The sequence below is a fragment of the Entelurus aequoreus genome, linkage group LG12, assembly GCF_033978785.1.
Source record: "Entelurus aequoreus isolate RoL-2023_Sb linkage group LG12, RoL_Eaeq_v1.1, whole genome shotgun sequence".
Classification (NCBI taxonomy): domain Eukaryota; kingdom Metazoa; phylum Chordata; class Actinopteri; order Syngnathiformes; family Syngnathidae; genus Entelurus; species Entelurus aequoreus.
This window is the reverse complement of record NC_084742.1, coordinates 19,400,613-19,426,837: the sequence shown is the minus strand read 5'-3', so window position 1 is coordinate 19,426,837 and position 26,225 is coordinate 19,400,613. Positions and strand designations below refer to the sequence as shown.

Below are 26,225 nucleotides of genomic sequence, written 5' to 3'. Positions count from 1 at the left end.
GTGGAAGCTATCATAACAAAATAACCTAGCGTGGAAGCTAGTATGTAAAGAGCAGGAATCAAAACCGCCGTCAACTGTTGCGTGAAGCAAATTAGGAAGCCGGACTGAGTGTGGAAAGAAACGGGAATAAATAGCACTATGATTAGTGCCTGGCAGCAGGTGAGCATCCCAGACACTAATCAGAGGCAGCTGCAACCAATCAGCACCCATGGTAACCAAGGAGACACAAAACAGGGGTGCTGAAACAGAACTAAGGGAGTCCAAAAACCAAATAGAACATGATCCGGGCAGCGGATCATAACACAAATGGCTATAAACTTTAGACTTGATACACGAGAGTAACCATCAAAAGAAACGTAGCACAGGGCGCAAAACAATGAACACAAAATCACTCCCGAGGGAGGATAAATGGCGATAGCAAAATTTACACTATCTAATAACAAAAAACAAAAATCTATGATTAGCTACACCAAAAGAAAATCGCTCACCAAGTGGAAGAGACAAAAGGCTATAAACAGAAACTACACTGTAAAGAGCTAAGAAAACTGCAAATTAAAGCGCTCCAAGAGGAGGGAAAAAAGAAGGCAGAGCACTATGAAATTAGCTCAAACAAAAACTGACCAAAAATGTTAGCAAATCAAAATCACTCTTCTTCAGAAGGTACAAAGAAATCAAGGAACAAAGCAAGGCAATACTTAGCGACTTTGACAAAACTGTGGAAGGCGGCTGGCGGTACACGGTGAGACGATATACTCTGGCAACAAGACAGGGGAAGACGAGGGCTATATACACATGAGGGAGGGTGACACAGGGGGGGGCACAATCAGGCAATCAGGAAAGACATCAGACCAGTGACACAGGAGGAAGGGCAAGTGGCCTGAATTGAGAGGAGGGTTAGACTTTCCAACATAAAACAGGAAGTTCGCCAGACAACCCCAAAACAGAACTTCCCTCACCGCGGTGTGACACAAAGCTATAAAGAGTCAATAGGTTTTATAGTAGGTTTATTGTGACTAGGCCTAGGCTGACAATCAATTAATTGAAGGATGAATGCAATGAACTTGATACATTTTGTGGCGTCGACAAATTGCCATGTACGTATGTGTTTGTTTTCTTTGTCTCTATAACAAAAACAACAGGGTTCAATCTGTGTATTGATCTACCCTCACAAGGGTGTATTTGTTCAATAGCGAAATAAAATGAACAGAGTGAACACTCTTGTGCAAAAAAAAAAAATATATATATATATATATATATATATATATATATATATATATATATATATATATACACTACCGTTGAAAAGTTTGGGGTCACCCAAACAATTTTGTGGAATAGCCTTGATTTCTAAGAACAAGAATAGACTGTCGAGTTTCAGATGAAAGTTCTCTTTTTCAGGCCATTTTGAGCGTTTAATTGACCTCACAAATGTGATGCTCCACAAACTCAATCTGCTCAAAGGAACGTCAGTTTTGTAGCTTCTGTAACGAGCTAAACTGTTTTCAGATGTGTGAACATGATTGCACAAGGGTTTTCTAATCATCAATTAGCCTTCTGAGCCAATGAGCAAACACATTGTACCATTAGAACACTGGAATGATAGTTGCTGGAAATGGGCCTCTATACACCTATGTAGATATTGCACCAAAAACCAGACATTTGCAGCTAGAATAGTCATTTACCACATTAGCAATGTATAGAGTGTATTTCTTTAAAGTTAAGACTAGTTTAAAGTTATCTTCATTGAAAAGTGCAGTGCTTTTCCTTCAAAAATAAGGACATTTCAATGTGACCCCAAACTTTTGAACGGTAGTGTATATATATATATATATATATATGTGTGTATATATATATATGTGTGTGTGTGTATATATCACAACAATTGTTTTCCTATCATCTGATACTAAATATCACAATTTTTTTATATTGTTTTTAATCTGCTAGTTTTAAACTGTCTGTACTAAAACTATAGAAACTACAGATTAGTTCATTTTGTAGTTAACATATGAAGCAAACATAACATAATAATAATAATAAGATGAACATAGAAAATATTTAAAATGTTTACTCAACAGTAAAACAAATGTAGAAAAATATAAAATACCACCTAACCTGAGTGTTTGTGTAGTTATGCAAGACCCAAAATAAACAAAGACGTTTTCAAATGTAAACATTACCATTTTAAAATGAAGATGCTACATACGGTCAGCACAGCGGTTATCACCAACAGGCAGCACGGTGGTTAGCCCTCATTCCTCACAGTGAGAAAAGCCTGGGTTCCATTACCGGGCTCACAGCCTTTCTGTGTGGAGTTTGTATGCTTTCCTCGTGAATGTGCAATTTGCACCGGGTACTGCAGCTTTCTCCCACCTCCAAAGTAGGCCTATTGGTTGATTGTTAACACTAAATTGGCCCTAGTGTGCGAATGTTGGTGTGAATGTTGTCTGTCTATCTGTGCTGGCCCTACAATAAGGTGGCGACTTGTCCAGAGTGTACCCTGCCCTCTGTCCGAGTGCAGCTGGGATAGGCTCCAGTCCGGCAACCCCAAGAGGGATGCCAAATACGTTAACATCATTGCTACTTGCAAATGTGCATTATCTTTTAGAACAATACAGTTTCGCTCAAGGCACAATTATATACCGGTAATCACCATACCACAAAACCCTTTGTCTCTTCGGGTGGAGGCAGAGGTGGTTGTTGACACACAAAGGGTGCACCGACAAAGCCTTGCTAGTCACAAGTGAGAATCACAGCAAGGTAACGTATTAAAAATTAGGAAGAAAAAAGATGATTGAAAAGCCAAATGTGGGAATATTTCGGCTTCAAACCAAATGAGAAAGATGAATAAAGACATTAGCACAGATGAGCCAGCATGCCAATTTTTTGGGAAAGTGATTGCAACAAAATATTAAGGATGTAACGGTATCAAAATCTCACGGTACGATGATATCACGGTATTAAGGCTCGGTACGATATTATTGCGGTATATATCCACACAAAAAAGCTTGATAAAAATGCCATAGTGTGTAAAATGAATTAGCAGAAATGCTTAGAATAAACACATTTACTGTAATTGAATACAAACTAAATGTTAAAATGTCATAGTTATTACTACAAACTAGTATTTCTAAGTGCAAATAATTATGCAGGAATATCTACTGTTTCAAGTAAATATTTTAAATAATAACTTACAGTTGATGTCTCTAAAGACAGTGTAAACACCCAGTGAACAAGTATAAAACAATAATGTACAATCAATCAATCAAAGTTGATTTATATAGCCCTTAATCACAATTGCCTCAAAGGGCTGCACAAACTGCACTTTTTGGAGAATTTTGCCAATCATTTACAATAATTATGAGAGACAAGAAGACAAGTTATTTTTATTTTTTTTGCCTTCTAACATGTAAAAATCGGCTCGTTCTAGGTGGCTAGTAATGCAGCTAATGGGAGCAATCAATTCTACCTATAAATCACTTTCAAATGCATTCAAAAACTGTCAACAATACTTTATTTACGTTTCACATCCAATATAATAACCAAGCTGCAGCGACATTGTTATTGTAGAAGTGGACACTGAGGAACTCTTTTTCTATCGTAGTAACACATCGGTATTAGCCGTAAAAGCTAACTACGGCAGGAGATGAGCTAGCTTCTACAACAACACGTAACGCATTTGAGTTTGTAATGCACAACACAATGCTGACTGAAAAACATCAACAATCCTCATTTCTTCAAAAATAGTCGTCTTCGTTGTCTGTTACCAAGTCGGCCATGATTAAAAAACACTCTTGTGTTTGATTCCGGAAGTAGGAACACACATGTTGCCACATATTAGGCGTGCACTGCTATGGAAACAGAAATCAAAGCGTGGAAGAAATGTTTAAAATGATCAAAATACGGTTAATATTGAACATATTTATTTAATTGGGCATACATGCACGCACATACCCTTCCCCAATCAACGCCTTCACCACTGCTTTATTCCTCCGGGGTTGTGGGGGCTGAGCAGCGCTTAACAGCAGCTGCTGGCCTCCAAGGTCCTGTTGGATGACTTTGTTGCGAGTTTGTTGTGATTAAATGTACCTTGTTTATGTGTGCCATGCTATGTGAGGTTTTTTTCCTCGGACTCAGTCTGGACCATTCCTGAGGGTCCAGCCTCAGACTGATATTTTTTTTACTTCCACCCTCCCCCCAATGTCACCTTTTTCCCACCTTTTTGAGGAGCGCCTAAGTGAGGCTGATCCGTTGGCGGTCCCGTCTTGTCTCCCTGTAACGTATGTCTGCTCTTAGCGGGATTGTGCCGAAAATGTAATTTCAGTTCTTATGTGTCTTGTACATGTAAGAATGGACAATAAAGCTGATTGATTGATTGATATTACATTTTGTTATGAACGTGATTGTTAGTACATTATATATAGACTTGCAGTGTGTATATAAAACGTTGCTGGGGGGTTTTAAAGTTGTTTTAGAGAGCTTTGAAGGCTACAACGGTGACTCCCATTAGCCGCATCTTTAAAATTGTTTAAAAAAAATTTTAAAAGACGTATGTTCTTGTCTCTCATAATGACTGTGAACGATAAGCAAAATAAAAATTAAAAAAAAGTGCAGTTCCCATATAAGGGCAAACACCAAATGATTTAAATCAGAGCCAATAGTAGGGAATTATATAAATATTTTATTGCTATTGCTACACCATCATCCTGTGTTTTTGTCTGGTTATAATTGTGATCAAAATATCAATCATTCAATAATCTTGAACATTTTTGTTGTCATTATTGGTATAATACAATACTGCCGATGTAACTACCGTATTTTTCGGATTATAAATCGCTCCGGAGTATAAATCGCACCAGCCGAAAATGCATAATAAAGAAGGAAAAAAACATATATAAGTCGCATTTTTTGGGGAAATGTATTTGATAAATTCCAACACCAAGAATAGACATTTGAAAGGCAATTTAAAATAAAAAAAGAATAGTGAACAACAGGCTGAATAAGTGTACGTTATATGACGCATAAACTACCAACTGAGAATGTGCCTGGTATGTTAACGTAACATATTATGGTAAGAGTCATTCAAATAACTATAACATATAGAACATGCTATACGTTTACCAAACAATCTGTCACTCCTAATTGCTAAATCCAATGAACTCTTATACGTCTAGTCTCTTACATGAATGAGCTAAATAATATTTGATATTTTACGGTAATGTGTTAATAATTTCACACATAAGTCGCTTTAGAGTATAAATCGCACCCCCGCCCAAACTATGAAAAAAACTGCGATTTATAATCCGAAAAATACGGTACCTTGTATTGGATCAATACATAATCGCCCAAAACTAATGTGATGTAGCCAAACAGATGAATAACTGCTTATTATATTTTAGTAGAAGTGCAGCTAAAACCATGTTACAACAGAACATAACCAACGATTGACTGTAAAATTACCAAGTGGATCAATAATAGTTTTGATAAAATAATACAACCGGAAATGACATGTTACTGTGTATGTCAGCAGCCAAATTAGAAGCCTTTCTAACCCATTTTGAAATGGTTCTATTATCATTTATATGCCAAATAATGTATCGTGATTTATATCGTTATTGTAGGAGCTTGCAATATATATTGCGATAGAGATTTTAGGCCGTATCGCCCATCCCTATGGTGAATCCTTGTGCACACATTTGGGATCCGACTAAATATTCTACTAAGTGCATTGAACCTCACACAGGCCATTCTGTACGCTTTTAAAATTCATTCTTTGAAAATGTCTTGGCACAGGAACAACACGGCTCCCTCTCACCGGGTTCATTAGCATAAAGAGCGGAGCCGTAAGATCCGACCGATCACGAGCAAGTTGCGTGGGGGTGGGTGGAAATAACAAAACATGCACACAGAGTCATGCAGTCAAAAGTGAGGAGTATGAAGTTAAAAGATTTGTCAGTATTGCATTCTGCATCATCCTACGCATACAAAGATGATTTTCCACTTGCATTACAGAGGATTTAATTTCTGCATTTTCTTTTCCCTTTGACTTTTGCCTCCACTAAACTGATTTGGCTGAGAGTGTTATTAAATTACCACTTGTGAGCTTTGTCTTCCAAAAGGAATTATAGTTGGGGGTAATTTTATAATGCAGGCCACCTCAGGTAAAACGGTGGCCGCCTCCTCTAGGGATGGGACCTCCTCCTCCTCCTCCTCCACCTCCTAACCCCCCGCTCCTATTTTTTTTTTTTTTTTTTTTTTTTTCTTCAGCCCCTTTGATAATGTGCTATGCAGTGCCCTTTTCACATCCAATCATGCACCTTTGTGTTTAAAAAGATGATATACAGTACGTGAGATCACACCTGTACGTGCATGCTGCAAGCTGTGTGCGCACAAATCATAGCAGCGGTATTCACATCAAATTCCATCAGCACACTAATTGCTGGATGTTTGCGTGTGTGTGTGTGTGTGTGTGTGTGTGTGTGTGTGTGTGTGTGTGTGTGTGTGTGTGTGTGTGTGTGTGTGTGTGTGTGTGTGTGTGTGTGTGTGTGTGTGTGTGTGTGTGTGTGTGTGTGTGTGTGGTGGTGGTGGTGGTGGGAGGGGGCGGCTGGAGAAACTGTTCTTTCTCGCTGACAATTAATTTGTATGTTCGCTATAACTGAGCTGGAATGAAAGAGCTCATTTCACGCTCTGATGAACTGACAATTTGGGATGATAAAAAAATAATAATAATAACCTGCTTGCATAATTTAAAGCTAGTGGCGATAAAATCTCTTTTAACATCAGCAGCTGGTAATAAGAGCCTTCCAGCTGCTTTTCATTTCACCAAAAGTTCACAAAGCGTCACAGAAGCTTGTTTGCTTTTCACTTCGACATCAAACTAGAATTTGGTCAATTATAATGTGCTGTTGCAATACGATTTGGGCTAAGAAGCAAATTACTATATCGTCATTTCTTTATGTCTGCTATTAAAGTACTTGGATCACCTGGTATTGGCTATGTAAGTGCAATGTACCTTAAAGCCACTATGGTTTTTCTTCCAGGATCACTGCTTCTATCACGGCCACGTCGGAGGACATCCGCATTCCTGGGTGGCCCTCAGCACATGCTCAGGTGTCAGGTATGTGCATTTTAATAACATGACATGACGCCACAGGTTCAAGCTCACTTTGACCTCTGTTAACATTTAAACAGTGAAAAGAAATTAGCTCCGCTATGATTCATGTCCGGAATAATACGTATGTAAGTTGGCTAGATAATAATTATAATAGTTACACTCTTAACCGTTTTTTTCTTAAGAATGGTTTATTTTTAGATTTTCTTTCTGCATTAAGCAGCATGAATTTGGACTAACTTTGGAAAGAGAGAGGACCAGTATTTTTACAGTTTCCTCTTTTCATCTTATTCAGGACTGATTTTGATCCTCTTAATGTATCTCAGGAAGAAGTTGTAAAACTGTACGTATGGCGGAAATGTGTGCATATTTCACAGCTAAATAATTCACGACGTTGATGTGACTAAAAATGAAAATGAAAATTATATTCTAGTTTTTCATGTACAGTAAGGCATGGTTTGTCCAAATGTTTTTCGTCAAGGGCCATGTGTAGAAAAATATAAGGATCCAGAGCCAGGGGGACATTTTTGCATTTTGCCTTCTTGTTTATTCTACATTTTAAAACCAATCCAAAGTGAAGCTATACTATGCAGGGAAATGTATTTGTTTTTTTAAACTGCCAGCTACACAGATTTTGGTTATTCAGCTGTACTTTGGCTTACGAGTTGAATTGGTGTTGTGATGGAACTTGTAACTCAAAATAGTCGTATCTCAAACCATTGTTGCCCATTGATATCGATTTTAAAATATCGGTTCAGAGCCCCCAAAAACACCACACTTTTAACATGTAACATGCTTCTTAATAAGAAAAACAAACTTCTAGTTAATGAATATTGTATGAAAAAAATAAAACTATACAATGTACGACAAACAACTAATTTAATAAATAGTTGTATTACCCTATATTTGGGGACTATAGAGCGAACCAGTATATAAGCCACACCCACAAAATTTTAGAAGAAAAACTTTTTTTCCATGTATTAGCCGCACCTGACTACAAGCCGCAGATATTTACATTGTGAAATGAGTTATTTACACAGAAAGATTTTGTAAATGTTTATTTACATACCTTAATTGTTTCCAAACAGCACCTGTATCACTGCAGTAAAATTGCTGTTCGAACAAAAGAGAAGTCACCGTCATGGACCCACTCGTTGTGGAAGCTAGCTCTCCAATCAGCTTAATAAACTCAAAAACTCCACATTGATGTTTTGGTGAATTTATTGAGGAATTGGTGAAGCTGAAACAATACAAAAATAATGAAATTATAAGTTAATAATGCTAACACAGACACTTTTAGACATGTTAGCATATCAGCTAATGCTAATGACGCAAGCTTCATTGGCAATTGGAAAGATTCATAAGTTAGCCGCACCGTTTTGTAAGTTGCAAGGTTCAAAGTTTAGGGAAAAAGTAGCGGCTTATAGCCCGGAATTTACCGTAAGTAAATTTTTATTAAGTAATGTACAGCAATAATAATGTACAACATTTACCTTGGATAGCGGACTTGTACGATATCCCCTTCCTGGTGCTTCTCCATCAAATACACCATAGGCAGCTTTATCATGATTTCATTGATAGATGGCCGCCATTCAGAAATTATTTTAACATATTTGTGTTCTTTAACGGTTCCCTGTTGTTTTCCTACCAAGATGGCGCAGCGGATGGCTACCACGGTACTGTGCTCTCGCGTAGTTGTTGCATTTTTCTTAGTTTCTAGTGTTGAACAAAGAGAGCACAGTCTACCAAGTCAAATTCCTTGTGTGTTAAATATACTTGGCAAATAAAGCTGGTGGTGATTCTTCTTAGCACCCTCCTTCACAATCACTTTCTTTGGACACACGGTTGGAAGTTTTGTCTCTCTAGCTATTGATCTGCTATCAACTAATGCTAGCCAGTGAGACACGGGATGTTGGGCAGGGCTCACTGCGACATTTGTTACGCTAAATAGTGGTAAGGAGGTATCTGAAGCTGGCTCATAACCCACATTTTTGCTCACAACTTAAAGGGGCCCTTCTATGCAAACCCAACTTTTCTTACCTGTTTGTGCCTGCTTTTGTGTATTTGGGATTTGCATACGTCCTGAAAATTTGAAATCAAAACCCGCAGGCATTGCAGAGATATTTATAAAACTATCTTGCCTTCCTTCATACTTCCGCTAAACGATCAGTTTGGAATTTTCCCCATTAGTGGCGTTTTTCCCATTGGTGGCGTCAGCGGATTATCCATTAACGGTGAAGTTTTCCCCGAAGAGCTATGGACGTGTCTGCCATTGTAGTCAAACACTGGAGTCAATAAGCCTCTTTTTTTCGCTATCCTCTTGTTGTGGGGCAGACTGGCTGGTAAATGCGCATACATCCTCCGTTGTTGCCATTTGTAATGCAAAATAGCGTATAGTTCAAACTTATATCTGTCAGTAGACTCGCTATGGAAGCGCTAAAAGCTACAACAATGATAGCGGGGAGGAAATGCTGTCGAAGTGGAGCCACGTAAATAAGACCGCAATGAATTCTGAAGAGACGGTCAGAAAGCAGCTTGAAAACAATTTGTAAAACATAATCTATGCAAAATTTTAACATTACAACAAGGAAGTGTTTTAAATGTTGAAACAAATCATAATCTGACCCCTTCAAAGAAAAAGTCTTCAGAGAAACAACTCATATCTCCAAAAATTTGTGAGGTATGCCACTCGTAAGCGGAGGAACCACTGTATGTTAATATTATAGTTTTTTTTCTTTTTTGTCCAGGGTACTATTTACCATTTTTGTATTTAAACAGAGAAACTATAGGTTTTGCCTCTGTTGGTTTTCTTTTCTTTTTTTTTCAGTATAACCTCATGTGTAATGGAGGGTCAAATGGGACTGAATCCATCCATCCATCCATTTTCTACCACTTAATCCCTTCGGGGTCGCGGGGGGTGCTGGAGCCTATCTCAGCTACAATCGGGCGGAAGGCGGGGTACACCCTGGACAAGTCGCCACCTCATCACAGGGCCAACACAGATAGACAGACAACATTCACACTCACATTCACACACTAGGGCCAATTTAGTGTTGCCAATCAACCTATCCCGAATGAAATGTTTAAATAATTACTAAAATGGGTTGTTAATTAATTTAAATTGTAATTAAATATATGCATGTGTTATTTATTTATTGTAAAATTATATATTTTATTATTTATTCATGTAAAATTGTACATTATCTGTTTTAATATTAAATCACTTATCCAACTATTTAACTGATTATTTCACAATGTAATTATTTTTCAATGTATTTATTCCACAATTTAATCAATTATTTTATGCTTTAATTAATTATTTCAAGATTTAATTATTTATTTCAAGATTTGAAAAAAAATGTCTAGCTATTTAACGAACCTGTAGGGCAGCACTTCATGAATGTATTTTTATTTCTCAAAGTCAGCAGGCGGGTCCTACCATCTGATTGGTTACCTAGCACTTTCACTTCTCTATGAAACACTTACACTGTACCAGAGAAGCAGATTACTACTTCCCCTACTTTAACTGCCAAATGCTCTGGATCAGAAGGTCTCGCTTCCACATAATCCGCAAGGTCTTAAATGTCTACCACAAATATTACGGGTATATTTGAGCCAACAAGACACTTGGGCAAGACACTTCACCCTTGCTCCTGATGGCTGCTGGTTAGCGCCTTGCATGGCAGCTCCCGCCATCAGTGTGTGAATGTGTGTGTGAATGGGTGAATGTGGAAATACTGTCAAAGCGCTTTGAGTACCTTGAAGGTAGAAAAGCGCTATACAAGTGTAACCCATTTATCATTTATTTATTTATAACATTTCAACATCATTGGCATTATTCGAAATAGCGGAAGACATTACCAATGCAATAGATCAGTGGTTCTGAACCTTTTCCCCCAAGTACCACCGTAGAAAACACATGGCTCTCTAAGTACCACCATAATGGCCAACATTAAAATACAGTACACCTAAATATTTATTAAAACACAGCAGCGGTTTTATTTAACAAGTATATTAAATATTTCTGGCCACTGTACAATTACACACAGTTCAAACATTAACACTGTGTGAATATTTAATTTAGGGATTCTTCTGCGTACCACTAGTGGTACATGTACTACCATTTGAGAATGACTGCAATAGATGGTAAACAGTGTGTAGCTGCAGTGTTTATGGATCCAACAAAAGTATTTGACACAATTATTCGTAATATCTTTGTTGACAAATTAAAACAGCATGGTATCAGAGGGTTGGTCTTGAACTGGGTTAGAAACTACTTAACCAACAGGAGCAATTCGAGAAGCTAGGCGAACATATGTCTACAGCGCTAAATATATATTGCGGCATACCCCAGGGCTCAATACTGTGACCAAAATTGTTAATCTCTATATTAACGACATTTGTAAAGTTATAAAGGACTTAAAGTTCAGCATCAAGGGTTGGAATTGGGGGTTAAATCACCAAAAATTATTCCCGGGTGCGGCCACTGCTGCTGCTCACTGCTCCCCTCACCTCCTAGGGGGTGATCAAGGGTGATGGGTTAAATGCATAGAATAATTTCGCCACACCTAGTGTGTGTGTGACAATCATTGGTACTTTAACTTTTTTACAGTAGTGCTGTTTGCAGACAACACAAATGTGTTTTGTTCGGGAGAAAACGCACAGAAGCTTATACAAATAACAGAATAAATTAACAAATTAAAGAGATGGTTTGACAAAAACAGACTATCTTAAAATCTAAGTAAAACTAAAATATTGTTATTCGGAAACAGTAAGAGAGAAAGTCAAACACAAATACAAATAGACGAGTAGAGATTGACAGGGTAATAGAAATAAAATGTTTGTGTGTAATAAATGATAAAATGAACTGGAGGTCTCATGTAAAAAATATACAACAAGTGAGAAACACATCAATAATGAATAAAGCTAAATATGTTCTGTACTAAAAATCACTCCATATTCTCTACTGCTTGCTAGTTTTACCATACAGTATCTGAGTTATTGTGTAGAAAAATGAGAAAATAACTACAAAAGTATGCTTTATTCACTAACCATGTTACAAAAGAGGTCAGTTAGAATAACACATAAAGTTGGCTACCGAGAACATTCAAACGCTTTATTTATTTTATCCAAAAAAAAATTTATTTAATAATTTAGTGCAATTGCAAACAGCTAAAAGTATGCACAAAGCAAACTATAACCTGCTACTCGAGAAAGTACAACAATTCTTCTCAACAAAAGAGGAGAAATATAATTTTAGAGAAAAATTTTACATAAAACATTTGTATGCACGTACAACATTTAAAACCTTTAGTATATCAGTAAATTGAATTAAAATATGGACTAGATTAAGCAAATAAGTCAAACAATGTACTAATATGATCCAGTTTTAGAAACTATTCGAACTCAGTGTTTACAATGTACAAAAAAGAATCCTCTTAAACCTTATTGAAAAATGTGATAATGTTATTTATCTAACTATGTGAATCATACATTACTTCACTATTTATTCATGAGAACTTTATTAATATTTTATTTACTCATTTGTCTATGTATTTATTTACTTGCTCATTGTGAAACATAGAAGATGAAACATAGGAAGTGAAACATAGGATGTGTAACAATGTATTTATTCGCTTTTGTGTTACAGATTGAGTACAAATAAAAGTGTTAGAAATTGCTATGATACAAAAAGGGGTAAGATTACATAAGCTCTGCTTCTTCCTAATCCTTTTCCGACATGCTCTAATGGTACACTGGTAAAATGGGATGTATCATATTGTATTTATATGCACGTTTGAAATAAACTAACACCATAACTAGAATAATTTAAGTAATAATTCAAAGATTTATTTATTTATTTTATTCAGTCCCATTTGACCCCTCATAATGTGTGACTGTACAGTTATGTTCATTTTGATTTAGTGGTCATATACATATTTACCCCTGATGTAAGGTTTAAGGTGTGAATATTATTTTCTCTTTGTCCACTCTGTTTATTCTTCAAGATTCATTTTTCCCCACCCTTTGATGCAGGGGCTTGATATCTTTGAATTCTAACAACACTTTCTACCTGGAGCCAATGGCCAGGCCGGGTCCTCCCCACCATCATTCATTGCAGACTGTGGACCAACTGGAATTTAATGGTGGAACGTGTGGCCAAGGCTATCACAGCACAGTATCCACACTGTCCTCTCACATCGCCAACCTCCTCACAGCACATCATTCAAGGGTGAGTGTAAATACTGTATTAGTTGAGAAAATTTCTTGAGAATTGTCATTGTTTAATTCGGTCTTTGAATGGACCCCTCGGGTTGATCCTCCAACGGTTTATTGAAGAAAAATGAATGTAGTTTACTTTGCTGCTCTTCTAGTACGTCATTTGTCTAGAGGGGTTTGAATATATTTTTTCCTCATTCAATGTCTCCATCAATCACTTTAAAATGCCTCACATCATTAGCTAAAGCCCTCACAGCTCTCCACTAGGCCCTGATCCTTTTGCTATTCCTTCATTTCTTTATCTTCCTCATTCCGCCATCGCGCCCCTTGGCTTTGCTATTTCCCTCGACTGGCACCCATTCATCCATTATGGCTGTGGAGAGTGCAGACATGCTAGCTTGAGACGGCCCACACTGGGCCCTTAAGGCTTTTGTTTGCTTCAACAATACAGAGTCCACACTAGTGCACTACGGTGGTGTCACAAAGCATTGGCAGCAGTTTCCCTACATGTTAATTAATTATTTTTAAAGGGGATCTGCCCTTTTTGGAATTTTGCCTGTCGTACACAATCATTACAAAAGACATGACGATGGACAGCACGGGGCCAGAGGGGTTAGTGCGTCTGCCTCACAATACGAAGGTCCTGGGTTCGATCCTGCGCTCAGAATCTTTCTGTGTGGGGTTGGCATGTTCTCCTCGTGACTGCGTGGGTTCCCTCTGGGTACTCCGGCTTCCTCCCACCTCCAAAAACATGCACCTGGGGATAGGTTGATTGGCAACACTAAATTGGCCCTAGTGTGTGAATGTGAGTGTGAATGTTGTCTGTCTATCTGTGTTGGCCCTGCGATGAGGTGGCGACTTGTCCAGGGTGTACCCCGCCTTCCGCCCGTGTGCAGCTGAGGTAGGCTCCAGCACCCCCCGCGATCCCTAAAGGGACAAGCGGTAGAAAATGGATGGATGGATGGATGACGACAGATGTATTTATTATTTTTTGCATTCTAACTCGTAAATATACGTAAATAAATGTTGGCTTATAATGGAGTCAGTAGGAGGTCCTCTATTCCCACCATTAAACCCAATAAAAAAACATCTAAAAAGCGCCAACAATACACCATTTATATTTTATGTCTTGAATATAAACCAAGTATTAGGGATATTGTTATTTTAATACAGACAAACTATTCATCACAAGCTTATATGGCTATGTTCACATCATCGAATGGTGAGCTGCTTCCTCGCCTTGGTGCTTGTGGAAGTTTATTGTAGATCATAAATCATGCCCCTTACCTTGATAGTAGAAGGATGAGGACGTATTACGACAAGTTGGGTTACTTTGACAGCCAATTTAGACCCGAGAATGGCGAGAATGACACAAAAAAACGCCTGGATCCACACCCCTTTTCTTTGCGAAGATTATGAGTCATTCTTTATCTAAACGGTAATATAACAAGATTCTATCAGTCGGCATCCCAATGACAGCAGACATTGCACAGTAAGTAATGTTTTATTATGTTTGTTGGCTCTCATGAAGTCTGAAGTGAGCAGTAATCAGTTATGTTGTTGGGAAAAAAAAGCGAACCTTGTGATGCGTTTTTTAAATTAATGCACCGCCTATGCTTAAAATGAGCAAAATACATAAATTTTGAATGTTGTTATACATTTGCCCGTTACTGCATTACATATATACTTACAGCATGTATATAAAACCTTGATGGAGGTGTTTGGAGGTTTTTAAGGGCGTTATAGGCTCCATTGTAAGCGGAGCATGCTTGTCCTTGACCAACAGCTTTCATAAGGGGCGGCGTGGCGAAGTTGGTAGAGTGGCCGTGCCAGCAATCGGGGGGTTGCTGGTTACTGGGGTTCAATCCCCACCTACTACCATCCTAGTCACGTCCGTTGTGTCCTTGGGCAAGACACTTCACCCTTGCTCCTGATGGCTGCTGGTTAGCGCCTTGCATGGCAGCTCCCGCCATCAGTGTGTGAATGTGTGTGAATGGGTGAATGTGGAAATACTGTAAAAGCGCTTTGAGTACCTTGAAGGTAGAAAAGCGCTATACAAGTATAACCCATTTATTTATTTATAAAATATTCCCATAAATGACACAAAAAAACACAAATAACAAATACGCCTAAACTAAACAGGTAACAAATAATAAATAAATAAATAAATCATGAAGAAATTCAATTCATTCAGACTAATTCAATAAACACTAAATACTAAACTAAACAACACTAAAAACGACAAAATAATTAAATACTTTGCTGTAATAAATATGTTTTAAAATTTTTAAAATAAGGTTTTATATATATATATATATATATATATATATATATATATATATATATATATATATATATATATATATATATATATATATATATATATATATATGCAGTATATAAATATACTATATTTACAGCATATACAGTGTGTGTGTATTTATATATATATATATGTATATATATATATATATATATATATATATATATATATATATATATATATATATATATATATATATATATAATTTTTATTTATTTTTAGTTTTAGTTATTTATTTTATTTTTATTTTTTAATATGTTCTTTGAAACCACTAATAGTAACACAAGCTAGCCGGTGGTGTTTTTTTCACATTCCTCCACACTCCGCACTCCACACTTGTTGAATGTGTACAGAGTAATGTTGTTGAGGAGGGCAGTCTCGGTTGGTAGATCATTCAATACAGCAGTGGATTGAATTACGGTGCTCAGCTTTTTTCTTGGAACAAGATGACTGTTAAAACTTTGCATACTCCTGATCGCGATGCTTTTGCGAATATTTTGATCACATTTGTATTGTTGATACTGTAGCCCTTAAACTCTTGTTGCACAAATTGCGCACAACCATTCTCTTTGCTGTAGAAGGTAAAGTAACTCCAAATGTTTACATTGATATATGTAGTGATTGACTAAGGAAAACTAGTACGTATGTCTGCTCACATTAAAGTACACCAGGTTATGGTTACTATACTCTCAAGTATGGTAACATCTGTAGTCACCATGGCAGCAGCACCATCGCCATTGTCCTTACTGCCAAAATATATTTTTTGTGAGTGCTTCTAAAAATAAAGCAGCTTTTTTTTACCCCGATGACAGGTGAAAAGGAGCACGTGGGGCACCACAAAGTACATGGAACTCTACATAGTGGCTGACAACACGCTGGTAATCTCATTCTTCTTTATTTCATACTGTGGTATCCACTTAATGAAGGAGAGTGAAAGGACAATATGCTCCAATGATGAGACACTTAGTCTTCATAAACATCCACCTATTTCATTATGACTTTTTCCTTCTAAGTGCAGTCGTAACCCAGTATAATGTGTACAATTATGATGATGGACACACTAAAAAGCGGTAAAGCAAGACATATTGGCTTTCACTGAAGGACTTTTTTTACCTCATTATTGCCACTGATTCTTGGCCGTCTCTCCTTTACTGCAGTTTAAACGGCAGAATAAAGATTATGAGAAAATCAAAGCGAGGATCATGGAAATTGCTAATTATGTGGACAAGGTAAGCCGGTTGAGCTGCACGTCTTTCTATCTGTAGCAAGACTTGTGAGCAATCTTTGTGTGGTTTTTTTTCCAGTTCTACAGGGCACTGAACATCCGCGTTCCTCTGATTGGTCTGGAGGTTTGGACCGACCGGGACCAGTGTATTGTCAGCGAGGAGCCCAACGCCACCCTGTGGTCCTTCCTGCAGTGGAGACAGAAGTTGAAGTCCCGCAAGAAGCATGACAACGCCCAGCTGCTAACGTGAGGAAACGCAGCACTAACTTTTGGATGTTTGAGATAAAAAAGACTGCACATTTTTCCAGTCTCCTGCAAACGTCTGCACGAAGAAGAAGGTGGAAATATTAATTAGGAAATGTGGTTCTTGGACTTGTATTATTGTGGCGCTTTAAAAGTTAGCAAAAAAAAAGAGCAAGTCTCTTCGTCGCTGTTAAATGCTTTGGATAACATGGACTCATTTCTTTAGGCGGACAGGCTTCAAGCACACTCTTTACGTTAAGTGCCCAAATGCTTGTTTTTCTTTGATGTACGTTCACTTTAATTGCCTGCACACAAAAAAACCCTAAAGCAGTGGTCCCCAACCTTTTTGTAACTGCGGACCGGTCAACGCTTGAAAATTTGTCCCACGGACCGGATGGAGTGTTTTTTTTTGTTCTTTTGTTTTTTTTTTGTCATGAAAAAATACAATCATGCGTGCTTACGGACTGTACCCCTGCAGACTGTATTGATCTATATTGATATATAGTGTAGGAACCAGAAATATTAATAACAGAAAGAAACAACCCTTTTGTGTAAATGAGTGTAAATGGGGGAGGGAGGTTTTTTGGTTTGTTGCACTAATTGTAAGTGTATCTTGTGTTTTTTATGTTTATTTAATAAGAAATAAAAATAAATATATATATATATTTTTTTAATTTCTTGTGCGGCCCGGTACCAATCGATCCACGGACCGGTACCGGGCCGCGGCCCAGTGGTTGGGGACCACTGCCCTAAAGCACCTTCTAGTGCAGGGGTAGGCAAACCATTTCACTTGCGGGCCATTTGTAAAAAACATGTGCGTTTGCACTTGTTTTAGAACTACTTATTTTAACATCTGGCAGTTGTTCTGCATCCCTATATGCTTTATTTAAATTATTGGTGTCCCGATCCGATATTGTTATCAGATATTGGTTCGATACCAGCAAAAATCGAAAACCTCCGATACAACCAGTCCTGCAGAGCATTTATTTGTGCAATGCTGGACAGTTTACCTTTACATTTACCATCTAAATGTCCTCCGATAAGCATACAAAGTTGGTCTTTTGTTATATTTTTAATTAAGTAATTTACTGGTAAACATAGTGCCAGCAACTTGAGGGTTTCAAGTTTGATTCCTGCGTCCGCCATTCTAGTCACTGCTGCCAGTGTCACCCTCACTGGTTTAAATGAGCCTAAAAATGTAAATAATGGGTTTCATCGTGTAAAGTGCTATGTATATATATAATTCACAAAATATAATTCATGGAGAAGTGTCCTTAGTTGAACAATAAAACAAAAGAAAATGAAAAAGAACGTATCCTCTAACAAACGTGTCTTGATCATTCAACCGCATCTTGAGAGTCATACGCTTAACTTTATGAATTATCATGGCCACTGTCCATTTCAGTTACTTAATAGGTTAGTGTTTTTCATACCTGCTATTGTTTTCAGTTTGAGTAATTTTACTTGATCAAGCACTTTCTAACATTCCACATTACAAAATAAAGTATGTGCTATGATTTCTGCTGAAATCATAGCGGATTAATTATGGTATTAGGGATGTAAAGATAAACGGTAATAATAACTGCGGTAAAACTCCCGAAGGTTAGTTAGTATTACTGTTTTAAATCAAAATTATAAAAAAAAAAACAGTGTTGATAACTTCACTTTGATAAACTCACGAACTGACTGGAGCCAGCTCACTAGCTTAAATGCTAACATAAAAATTCCCATTTTGCCCATTAGGAAACAACATACCCCAATCTAAACTTATATAAACACATTGCTGTCTGAGCATATAAGATATTCACTTGTGCAGATTGAACCTAAAAGATGTGCTCTCTTAGGACAGAGTGACACCTTACAATGTGTCTATTTATCAATTTTTTTTGTCAAAAGATTTCACTGTGTGTACATTCAACAATACCGCGATAATAATGATAACCGTGAAAATTTTGGTCACAAAAACAAGGATATGAAATGTTCATATCGTTACATGATACCTAATCGGTATTGGCCCCATATGTGCCCATACAATGAACAAACTACAACTAATAGACTAAAAGCTTGGTGACAACTACTATGGTATAATAAAAACCTAATTTTAAAAAATGGGAGAATTTGGGGCGGCCGTCTCCACTGACTGAACCCACTAACACACTGATTGCACATGAGACTGATAAGACAGGCATCACTTGTGTTTGGGATGCTAAATGCAAAAGGAAGATGGAAGTCTCCTTGTCATGTGACAGTTGACATCACCAATCAATGTGCATCCACTGTGGATTCATTATATCAACAGGAAGCAGATCTAAGTTAAGTGATTTTTCTCTTTGTGTGTGTCTTCATGTGTGTCACAGTGGCGTGATTTTCAAGGGGACGACTATTGGCATGGCACCGCTGGAAGGCATGTGCAGTCTGGAGAACTCAGGAGGGATCAATGTGGTATGTGGAAATAACGTTTGTCCTCTTTGTGTTCCTTTCTTTTCACTGTTTGAAATCATTTGCTATTGATTGATTGACTTATCCATTCTCTCCAAAGGAGGCCTCACTAGTGATTTATTCTTCACTAACCATATTAAAAAACACATATGCAGTGCTTAGCTTGTGTGAGACCATATTGGCAATAAGAAAACAACAGAACCTTGAATTACAGTAAGTGCCCCAAAGAGGCATGTAAATAAGCTTTGCACGCTTCATTGGCAACATTAATAATGTGGGATGAGTGAATATGATTTATTTTAGAAATATGAAACATCTCAGACATGTAATGAAGATGTTTACTGCGAGAAAGGAGAATGAAAACACACATTTCTAGCTCCAGGTGGCAATTTATTACAGTACATTGGATGTGTTCGTTCCCGCCGAAAGTAACGGACATGTGTCAATGAAGGAACCCAGCTGGAGAGATCAATAGCTTGATTAGTTACTGATAGCTGTTCAGCATCTCGTGGGTCGAGGTGCTTTAACAAATCCAAATGGCGTCGTTTAGAAAGCACCTACACCCCTGTTTTTGTCATTATGCAGAATTTTGAAGAAGGGTTAAAAGGGAATGACTTCATTTCGGAGTATTGTGTCTGTGTAACACAGCGCTATGGATGGCTTTCATTTGAATTGAAGCCACTTTCCCCCGTGGCGCATTTAATTCTAATCATGCACGTTAAAAGTTCTAACAGGAAACACAGAAAAAATGTGAGCTCAGCGCTCTGTCAAATGTTTACGCCAGCAGGTAAGGTGTAATAAAGAGTGCACTTTGTGAAAAATAAATTTGCATCCACTTTAGAAGGTACAATATCACCGAGTGGCTTTTGACTTGTTGGTATTTGGAGAGTCGGTTAGAAAAAAAAAACATTATTTCTACAGTGTAAGGAGTGGACTTCTGACTGGCATTGACATCAATGTAAGAAGTTGCAGACATAATCAAATTAATGCACATTTACTTGTGACTTTGTCCAAAGCTGTAAGTATAATGAACAATAAAACTTTTTTTTACCTAGAGCAGTCTGTTTACATATTTATCCTTGTTTTATATACATTTTATGTACATAATTTTGTATTTTCTGTATTTGTATTATATTCTTATTTAACAGCTGCAGTAATTTGTTGTACATCTTGCCCATATTGACAATCAAGCTTTTTTGCGTGCACAAATCTTTCTTTTGGTGGGTAACAATCTTTAAAAAAGAAAATGAATGTAATAGAATTAAGTTTAATTCTCCCAGTCTTTTTATGATAACTGTTTTACTGAACAGGTAGTCATTGAATGCTGTGTAACTTTGGATGTGGTTGGGCTGCAACTAACCATTCTTTTAATAGTCGACTAGGGTATTTTTTGATTAGTCGAATAGTCAAACCATTATTGCCTATATTATCTGCTATATATGTTGGAGTCCATGACTTGATTTGACCTGATTTCCCAAAAAAATTATAGTAAATTGTTGGTAAGTTCTATGTTGGTCTTGACCCACAAGATGCAGAGAAAGCAGGCGTAGCGCAGGTAAAAGTAAATTTCATTTAAAAGAACAAAGCAATAGTGCAGCAGGAAGTGCACAGGAAGCATAAACACTTGAAAGAAAACGCATGAAACCAAATGGTCCATAAAAGCATCCTGGTTGGTAACTAGGGACAGTTGTGTGTCAGACTAGAGCTCAGACAAGGGAACTGGTGGAGGCAAACCGCAAGTGCAAAACGAAAATAAGAGTGCTGGACAGGAAATAAATAAAGAAACTAATAATAAAGTCCAAACTGCAATGCGAAATCATGACAAATTCTAACAAAAGAAACATAAATCACTAAGGAATCAATGGTTTTACTTTATTACACAAAGTAGATAACCACAGTGAAAAATAAATAGACTTAAAGTGCAAAATATCCTGTAAACTTGAATTTCAGTGTGAACAAAAAGCCTGAAGACTACTTTTGTCTTGTACTGGATTACTCAGATGCCATCAGTAACCTGAAGGAAAAATATAAATGTTCCTTATCAAAGTAAAAAAATATTAGCATTAGAGATGCGCCGATTTTATCGGCCGATAAATGCTTTAAAATGTAATATCGGAAATTATCGGTATCGGTTTCAAAAAGTAATGTTTAAAAAAATAATAATAATGTTTGTCCTGTCCAGCTTCTCAGGCAAATTATATAGTTGATGTAGATGCCCGTATCGGCTGTTCAGATTGAGCCCAGTTTATAATTTCTTGTTATACAGTATGCCAGGCAGTCTTGCCCTAAAGGAGGACTATGTTATTGTTTACTTTATTACTCTAGTATACTCTGGACTGAAGCTGTGTGCCTTCATTGTTTTTGTAGCTGTTGTTTTGAGGCATGTTTAAAAAAAATAATGCACTTTGTGAAAGTCAAAGTATAGTACTTCCTATAGTTGTAGTGGGTATCAGGATTATCTCAGGGAGAGCATGTCCCAAATTCCAAGCTGCTGTTTTGAGCCATGTTAAAAAAAAATAATGCACTTTGTGACTTCAATAATAAATATGGCAGTGCCATGTTGGTATTTTTTTCCATAACTTGAGTTGATTTATTTTGGAAAACCTTGTTACATTGTTTAATGCATCCAGCGGGGCATCACAACAAAATTAGGCATAATAATGTGTTAATTCCACGACTGTATATATCGGTATCGGTTGATAGCGGAATCGGTAATTAAGAGTTGGACAATATCGGAATATCGGATATCGGCAAAAAAGCCATTATCGGACATCCCTAATTAGCATCCTGCTTTACTTTTTATCTGCTATTGTTGTAGGCTCCAACTCAACTGTCAGTTTTTATTCATGCATTTGGCTTATGTTAATGTGGCAAGGGGTTATGTTGGTAGAGTGGCCGTGCCAGCAATCGGAGGGTTGCTGGTTACTGGGGTTCAATCCCCACCTTCTACCATCTTAGTCACGTCCGTTGTGTCTTTGGGCAAGACACTTCACCCTTGCTCCTGATGGGTGCTGGTTAGCACCTTGCATGGCAGCTCCCGCCATCAGTGTGTGAATGTGTGTGTGAATGGGTGAATGTGTAAATACTGTCAAAGCGCTTTGAGTACCTTGAAGGTAGAAAAGCGCTATACAAGTATAACCCATTTATTATTATTATCACTTTGTGAAATTTAAAATTGCATCCACTTTAAAAGGTACAATACCACAGAGTGGCTTTTGACTTGTTGGTATTTGGAGAGCCAATTAGAAAAGGACAATAAAACTGCAAATTGACCTTAAAAGCTTCCATTTGTTGTGTAAAATGATTGCGGCAACGCACCTGCATTCAGCACACTTCCTAATGACCTTATTTTTGATTAAATCATAAGTAAATGCCATTATGATTTCCACAGGATCACTCAGAGGTTTCTATTGGCGCTGCCGCCACAATGGCCCACGAGATCGGACACAACTTTGGGATGAGTCATGACCACGACGGCTGCTGCTTGGAAGCGACTGCTGACCAGGGGGGTTGCGTTATGGCAGCTGCCACTGGGTGAGGCTCCCTGAATGCAACACACAACATTAGGTATACATATTCACGTCGCCATGATTTCCTTCACAGACATCCATTTCCGAGGGTCTTCAGCCACTGCAGCAAACGTGACCTGGACAGCTATTTCCAGAAGGGGGGAGGCATGTGTCTCTACAACATGCCCAACATGAAGGACCTCGTGGGGGGGAAGAAGTGCGGCAATGGCTTCGTGGAGGATGGAGAGGAGTGCGACTGCGGTGAACCGGATGTGAGTGCACTTTAGTCTGTTCTGCTTTGAAGCTTGTCTTTGGTGTGTTTGATGGATGTGTAGTCAGAGATCTTGGGGCATCCTCACGCTATGCAACTCGTGACATGCCGGACTTGGGCACCATTCCCCTTCCTTCTCTTCCATTCACACAGAGCATTCAAGTTACAACCAGTTTGCTTCTCCCATCATTACACTACTATGACTGCAATTTCCCTTACTTTGTGATTATTTGTCAATAAGTCTTACTTCAAATTGTTCTGATTATTCATTTTGTGCGAGGAGGCCATCGTTATTACTTACAAGAGGAGCCATCGCATTAATTAAATGAAAGGTGTTTATAATATGTGAGCAAGCGTGCCGTGGGTTTGACTTTTGGAGATTTTAGATTGTTTTGTACAGTGGAGCCCGTTTATGTCGACGTCTCTTGGGCAGGCCAATTGACTTTGGCTTGGTGGTAAACTAGCCATTACTTTGACCAGAGGCATAAGGTGACTGGGCGATTATAAAGGATTTTTAAACCTGTAACTGTTTTTAGTTTTCCATTTTATAATTTAGATTCTTCTTGATCATATATGTTATACATTTATTTAATAGAGCTGCTGCTGTAATTTTGTTGTATGTCCTGACTACAATGACGATAAGCTTTTATACAATGTAAAATCTAAAAAAAAAAATAAAAAAAAAGGAAATGCATTTTTTTAAATTGCTGGGTTCATTATCAGGATATCTTGCTGGCGTGATCCAAGAATGCAGAGAAGGAAGGTGAAGTGCAAGCAGGAAGTAATTTTATAAGGTAACAGGCAGAACTTTGTGCAGGAACTCAGGTATATTGCACATGCACTGTTGCATACAGAAAACAATGAACCAGCATCGAACAGCAGGCAATACTGGAAGATACACCTTCCAAATTAGTCGTCCTGACAGGTGAGTCACCTAATCACCACAGGTGTGCTCAATCAGAACAATATTTTTAAGAAATGACCAGTTTACGCCGACGAAGTGGTCAACGATGTATGACGACACAAGACGTAACACAGTATTAATAAAAACACGGTGAACTGGGACCGTCCAAAGTGGGTTCCACTGTGTTTTGTTTCTATCGTGGATTTTGTCGGTTATCACTAATGCTCTTAATAGACTGCATTACAATCATTTTATGATTTGTCGATGTTGTGCGCATGCATATGTGTGTACATGGATTGTGCCGTGCCCTAGACCAGTGGTCCCCAACCTTTTTGGAACCGCAGACCGGTCAACGCTTGAAAATTTGTCCCACGGACCGGGGGTATTTTTTTATTTTTTTTTGTCATAAAAAAATACAATCATGTGTGCTTACTGACTGTATCCCTGCAGACTGTATTGATCTATATTGATATATAATGTAGGAACCAGAAATATTAATAACAGAAAGAAACAACCCTTTTATGCGCATGAGTGTGAATGAGTGTAAATGGGGGAGGGAGGGAGGATTTTTGGGTTGGTGCACTAATTGTAAGTGTGTCGTGTGTTTTTTATGTTGATTTAATAAAAAAAGTAGAAAAAATTTGTTTTTATTTTTAATTTTTTTATTTCTTGTGCGGCCCGGTACAATCGATCCACAGACCGGTACCGGGCCGCGGCCCGGTGGTTGGGGACCACTTCCTCTATTCTTGCCAGATGAGTGGAAGTGTCCGTGCACTTACCGTTCACTAGCAAAAGGTACCAAACTTAGTTGTGAAGTGAGCCTCAGCACATTACAATTGGCATTGTGTGATTAAGCCCTTAAAGGAGAATGGCACTTTTTGGGGAATTTTGCCTATCATTTACAAACATTATGTAAGGCAAGTACACATATGTTTTTATTTTTTTATGCATTCTTACTAGTAAATAAATGTGAGCAAAAGTCCACTTACAATGGACCCTATTGGAGTCACTCTATTGATGCCTATAAAGCCCTTAAAAAAAACCTCCAAACATTTCCATCAATATTCTGTATATGCAAGTATACACTACCGTTCAAAAGTTTGGGGTCACCCAAACAATTTTGTGGAATAGCCTTCATTTCTAAGAACAAGAATAGACTGTCGAGTTTCAGATGAAAGTTTTCTTTTTCTGGCCATTGTGAGTGTTTAATTGACCCCAAAAATGTGATGCTCCAGAAACTCAATCTGCTCAAAGGAAGGTCAGTTTTGTAGCTTCTGTAACGAGCTAAACTGTTTTCAGATGTGTGAACATGATTGCACAAGGGTTTTCTAATCATCAATTAGCCTTCTGAGCCAATGAGCAAACACATTGTACCATTAGAACACTGGAGTGATAGTTGCTGGAAATGGGCCTCTATACACCTATGTAGATATTGCACCAAAAACCAGACATTTGTAGCTAGAATAGTCATTTACCACATTAGCACATTATTTCTTTAAAGTTAAGACTAGTTTAAAGTTATCTTCATTGAAAAGTACAGTGCTTTTCCTTAAAAAATAAGGACATTTCAATGTGACCCCAAACTTTTGAACGGTAGTGTATATTTAATGTAGTAATATGTATGTATTTTGCTCATTTTAGGCATAATTTCATAGATGCATCAAACATAATTAAACATCACTTACTGCACAATGTTTGCTCTCACTGGGATGCCGTGTGATGGGATGTTTATATCTTCTCGTTTAGATGAAGAATGACACATCCTCCTCGCGAAGGGTTAAAAAAAATAAGGTGAACGCAAACCAGTATCTTTCGCGTGTCTTTCTCGCCATTTCCGTTAAAGTGTAACAACTTCTCAGTTTATGTCCACATCATTTTGCTATCAAGGTGAGGGACATGATTTATAATCTATAATTAACTTTCACAAGCACAGAGGTGAGACAACAGCTCACCAGTTGATGATGTCAATACAGCAGCATAAAGC

The 26,225-nt window shown here is 37.7% G+C and overlaps 1 protein-coding gene across 1 annotated transcript in view; it reads left to right on the top strand.

The window, feature by feature from the left end:
* Positions 1 to 26,225, top strand: part of LOC133661666 (disintegrin and metalloproteinase domain-containing protein 33-like) — a 143,603-nt gene that overhangs the window by 95,818 nt on the left and 21,560 nt on the right. Inside the window, exons 5-12 of the mRNA XM_062065047.1 lie at positions 7,038 to 7,114; positions 13,145 to 13,340; positions 16,463 to 16,528; positions 16,808 to 16,879; positions 16,955 to 17,121; positions 19,476 to 19,560; positions 22,949 to 23,091; positions 23,161 to 23,338. Of these exons, the coding sequence (XP_061921031.1) occupies positions 7,038 to 7,114; positions 13,145 to 13,340; positions 16,463 to 16,528; positions 16,808 to 16,879; positions 16,955 to 17,121; positions 19,476 to 19,560; positions 22,949 to 23,091; positions 23,161 to 23,338 (984 nt within the window). The remainder of the gene's footprint in view (positions 1 to 7,037; positions 7,115 to 13,144; positions 13,341 to 16,462; positions 16,529 to 16,807; positions 16,880 to 16,954; positions 17,122 to 19,475; positions 19,561 to 22,948; positions 23,092 to 23,160; positions 23,339 to 26,225) is intronic.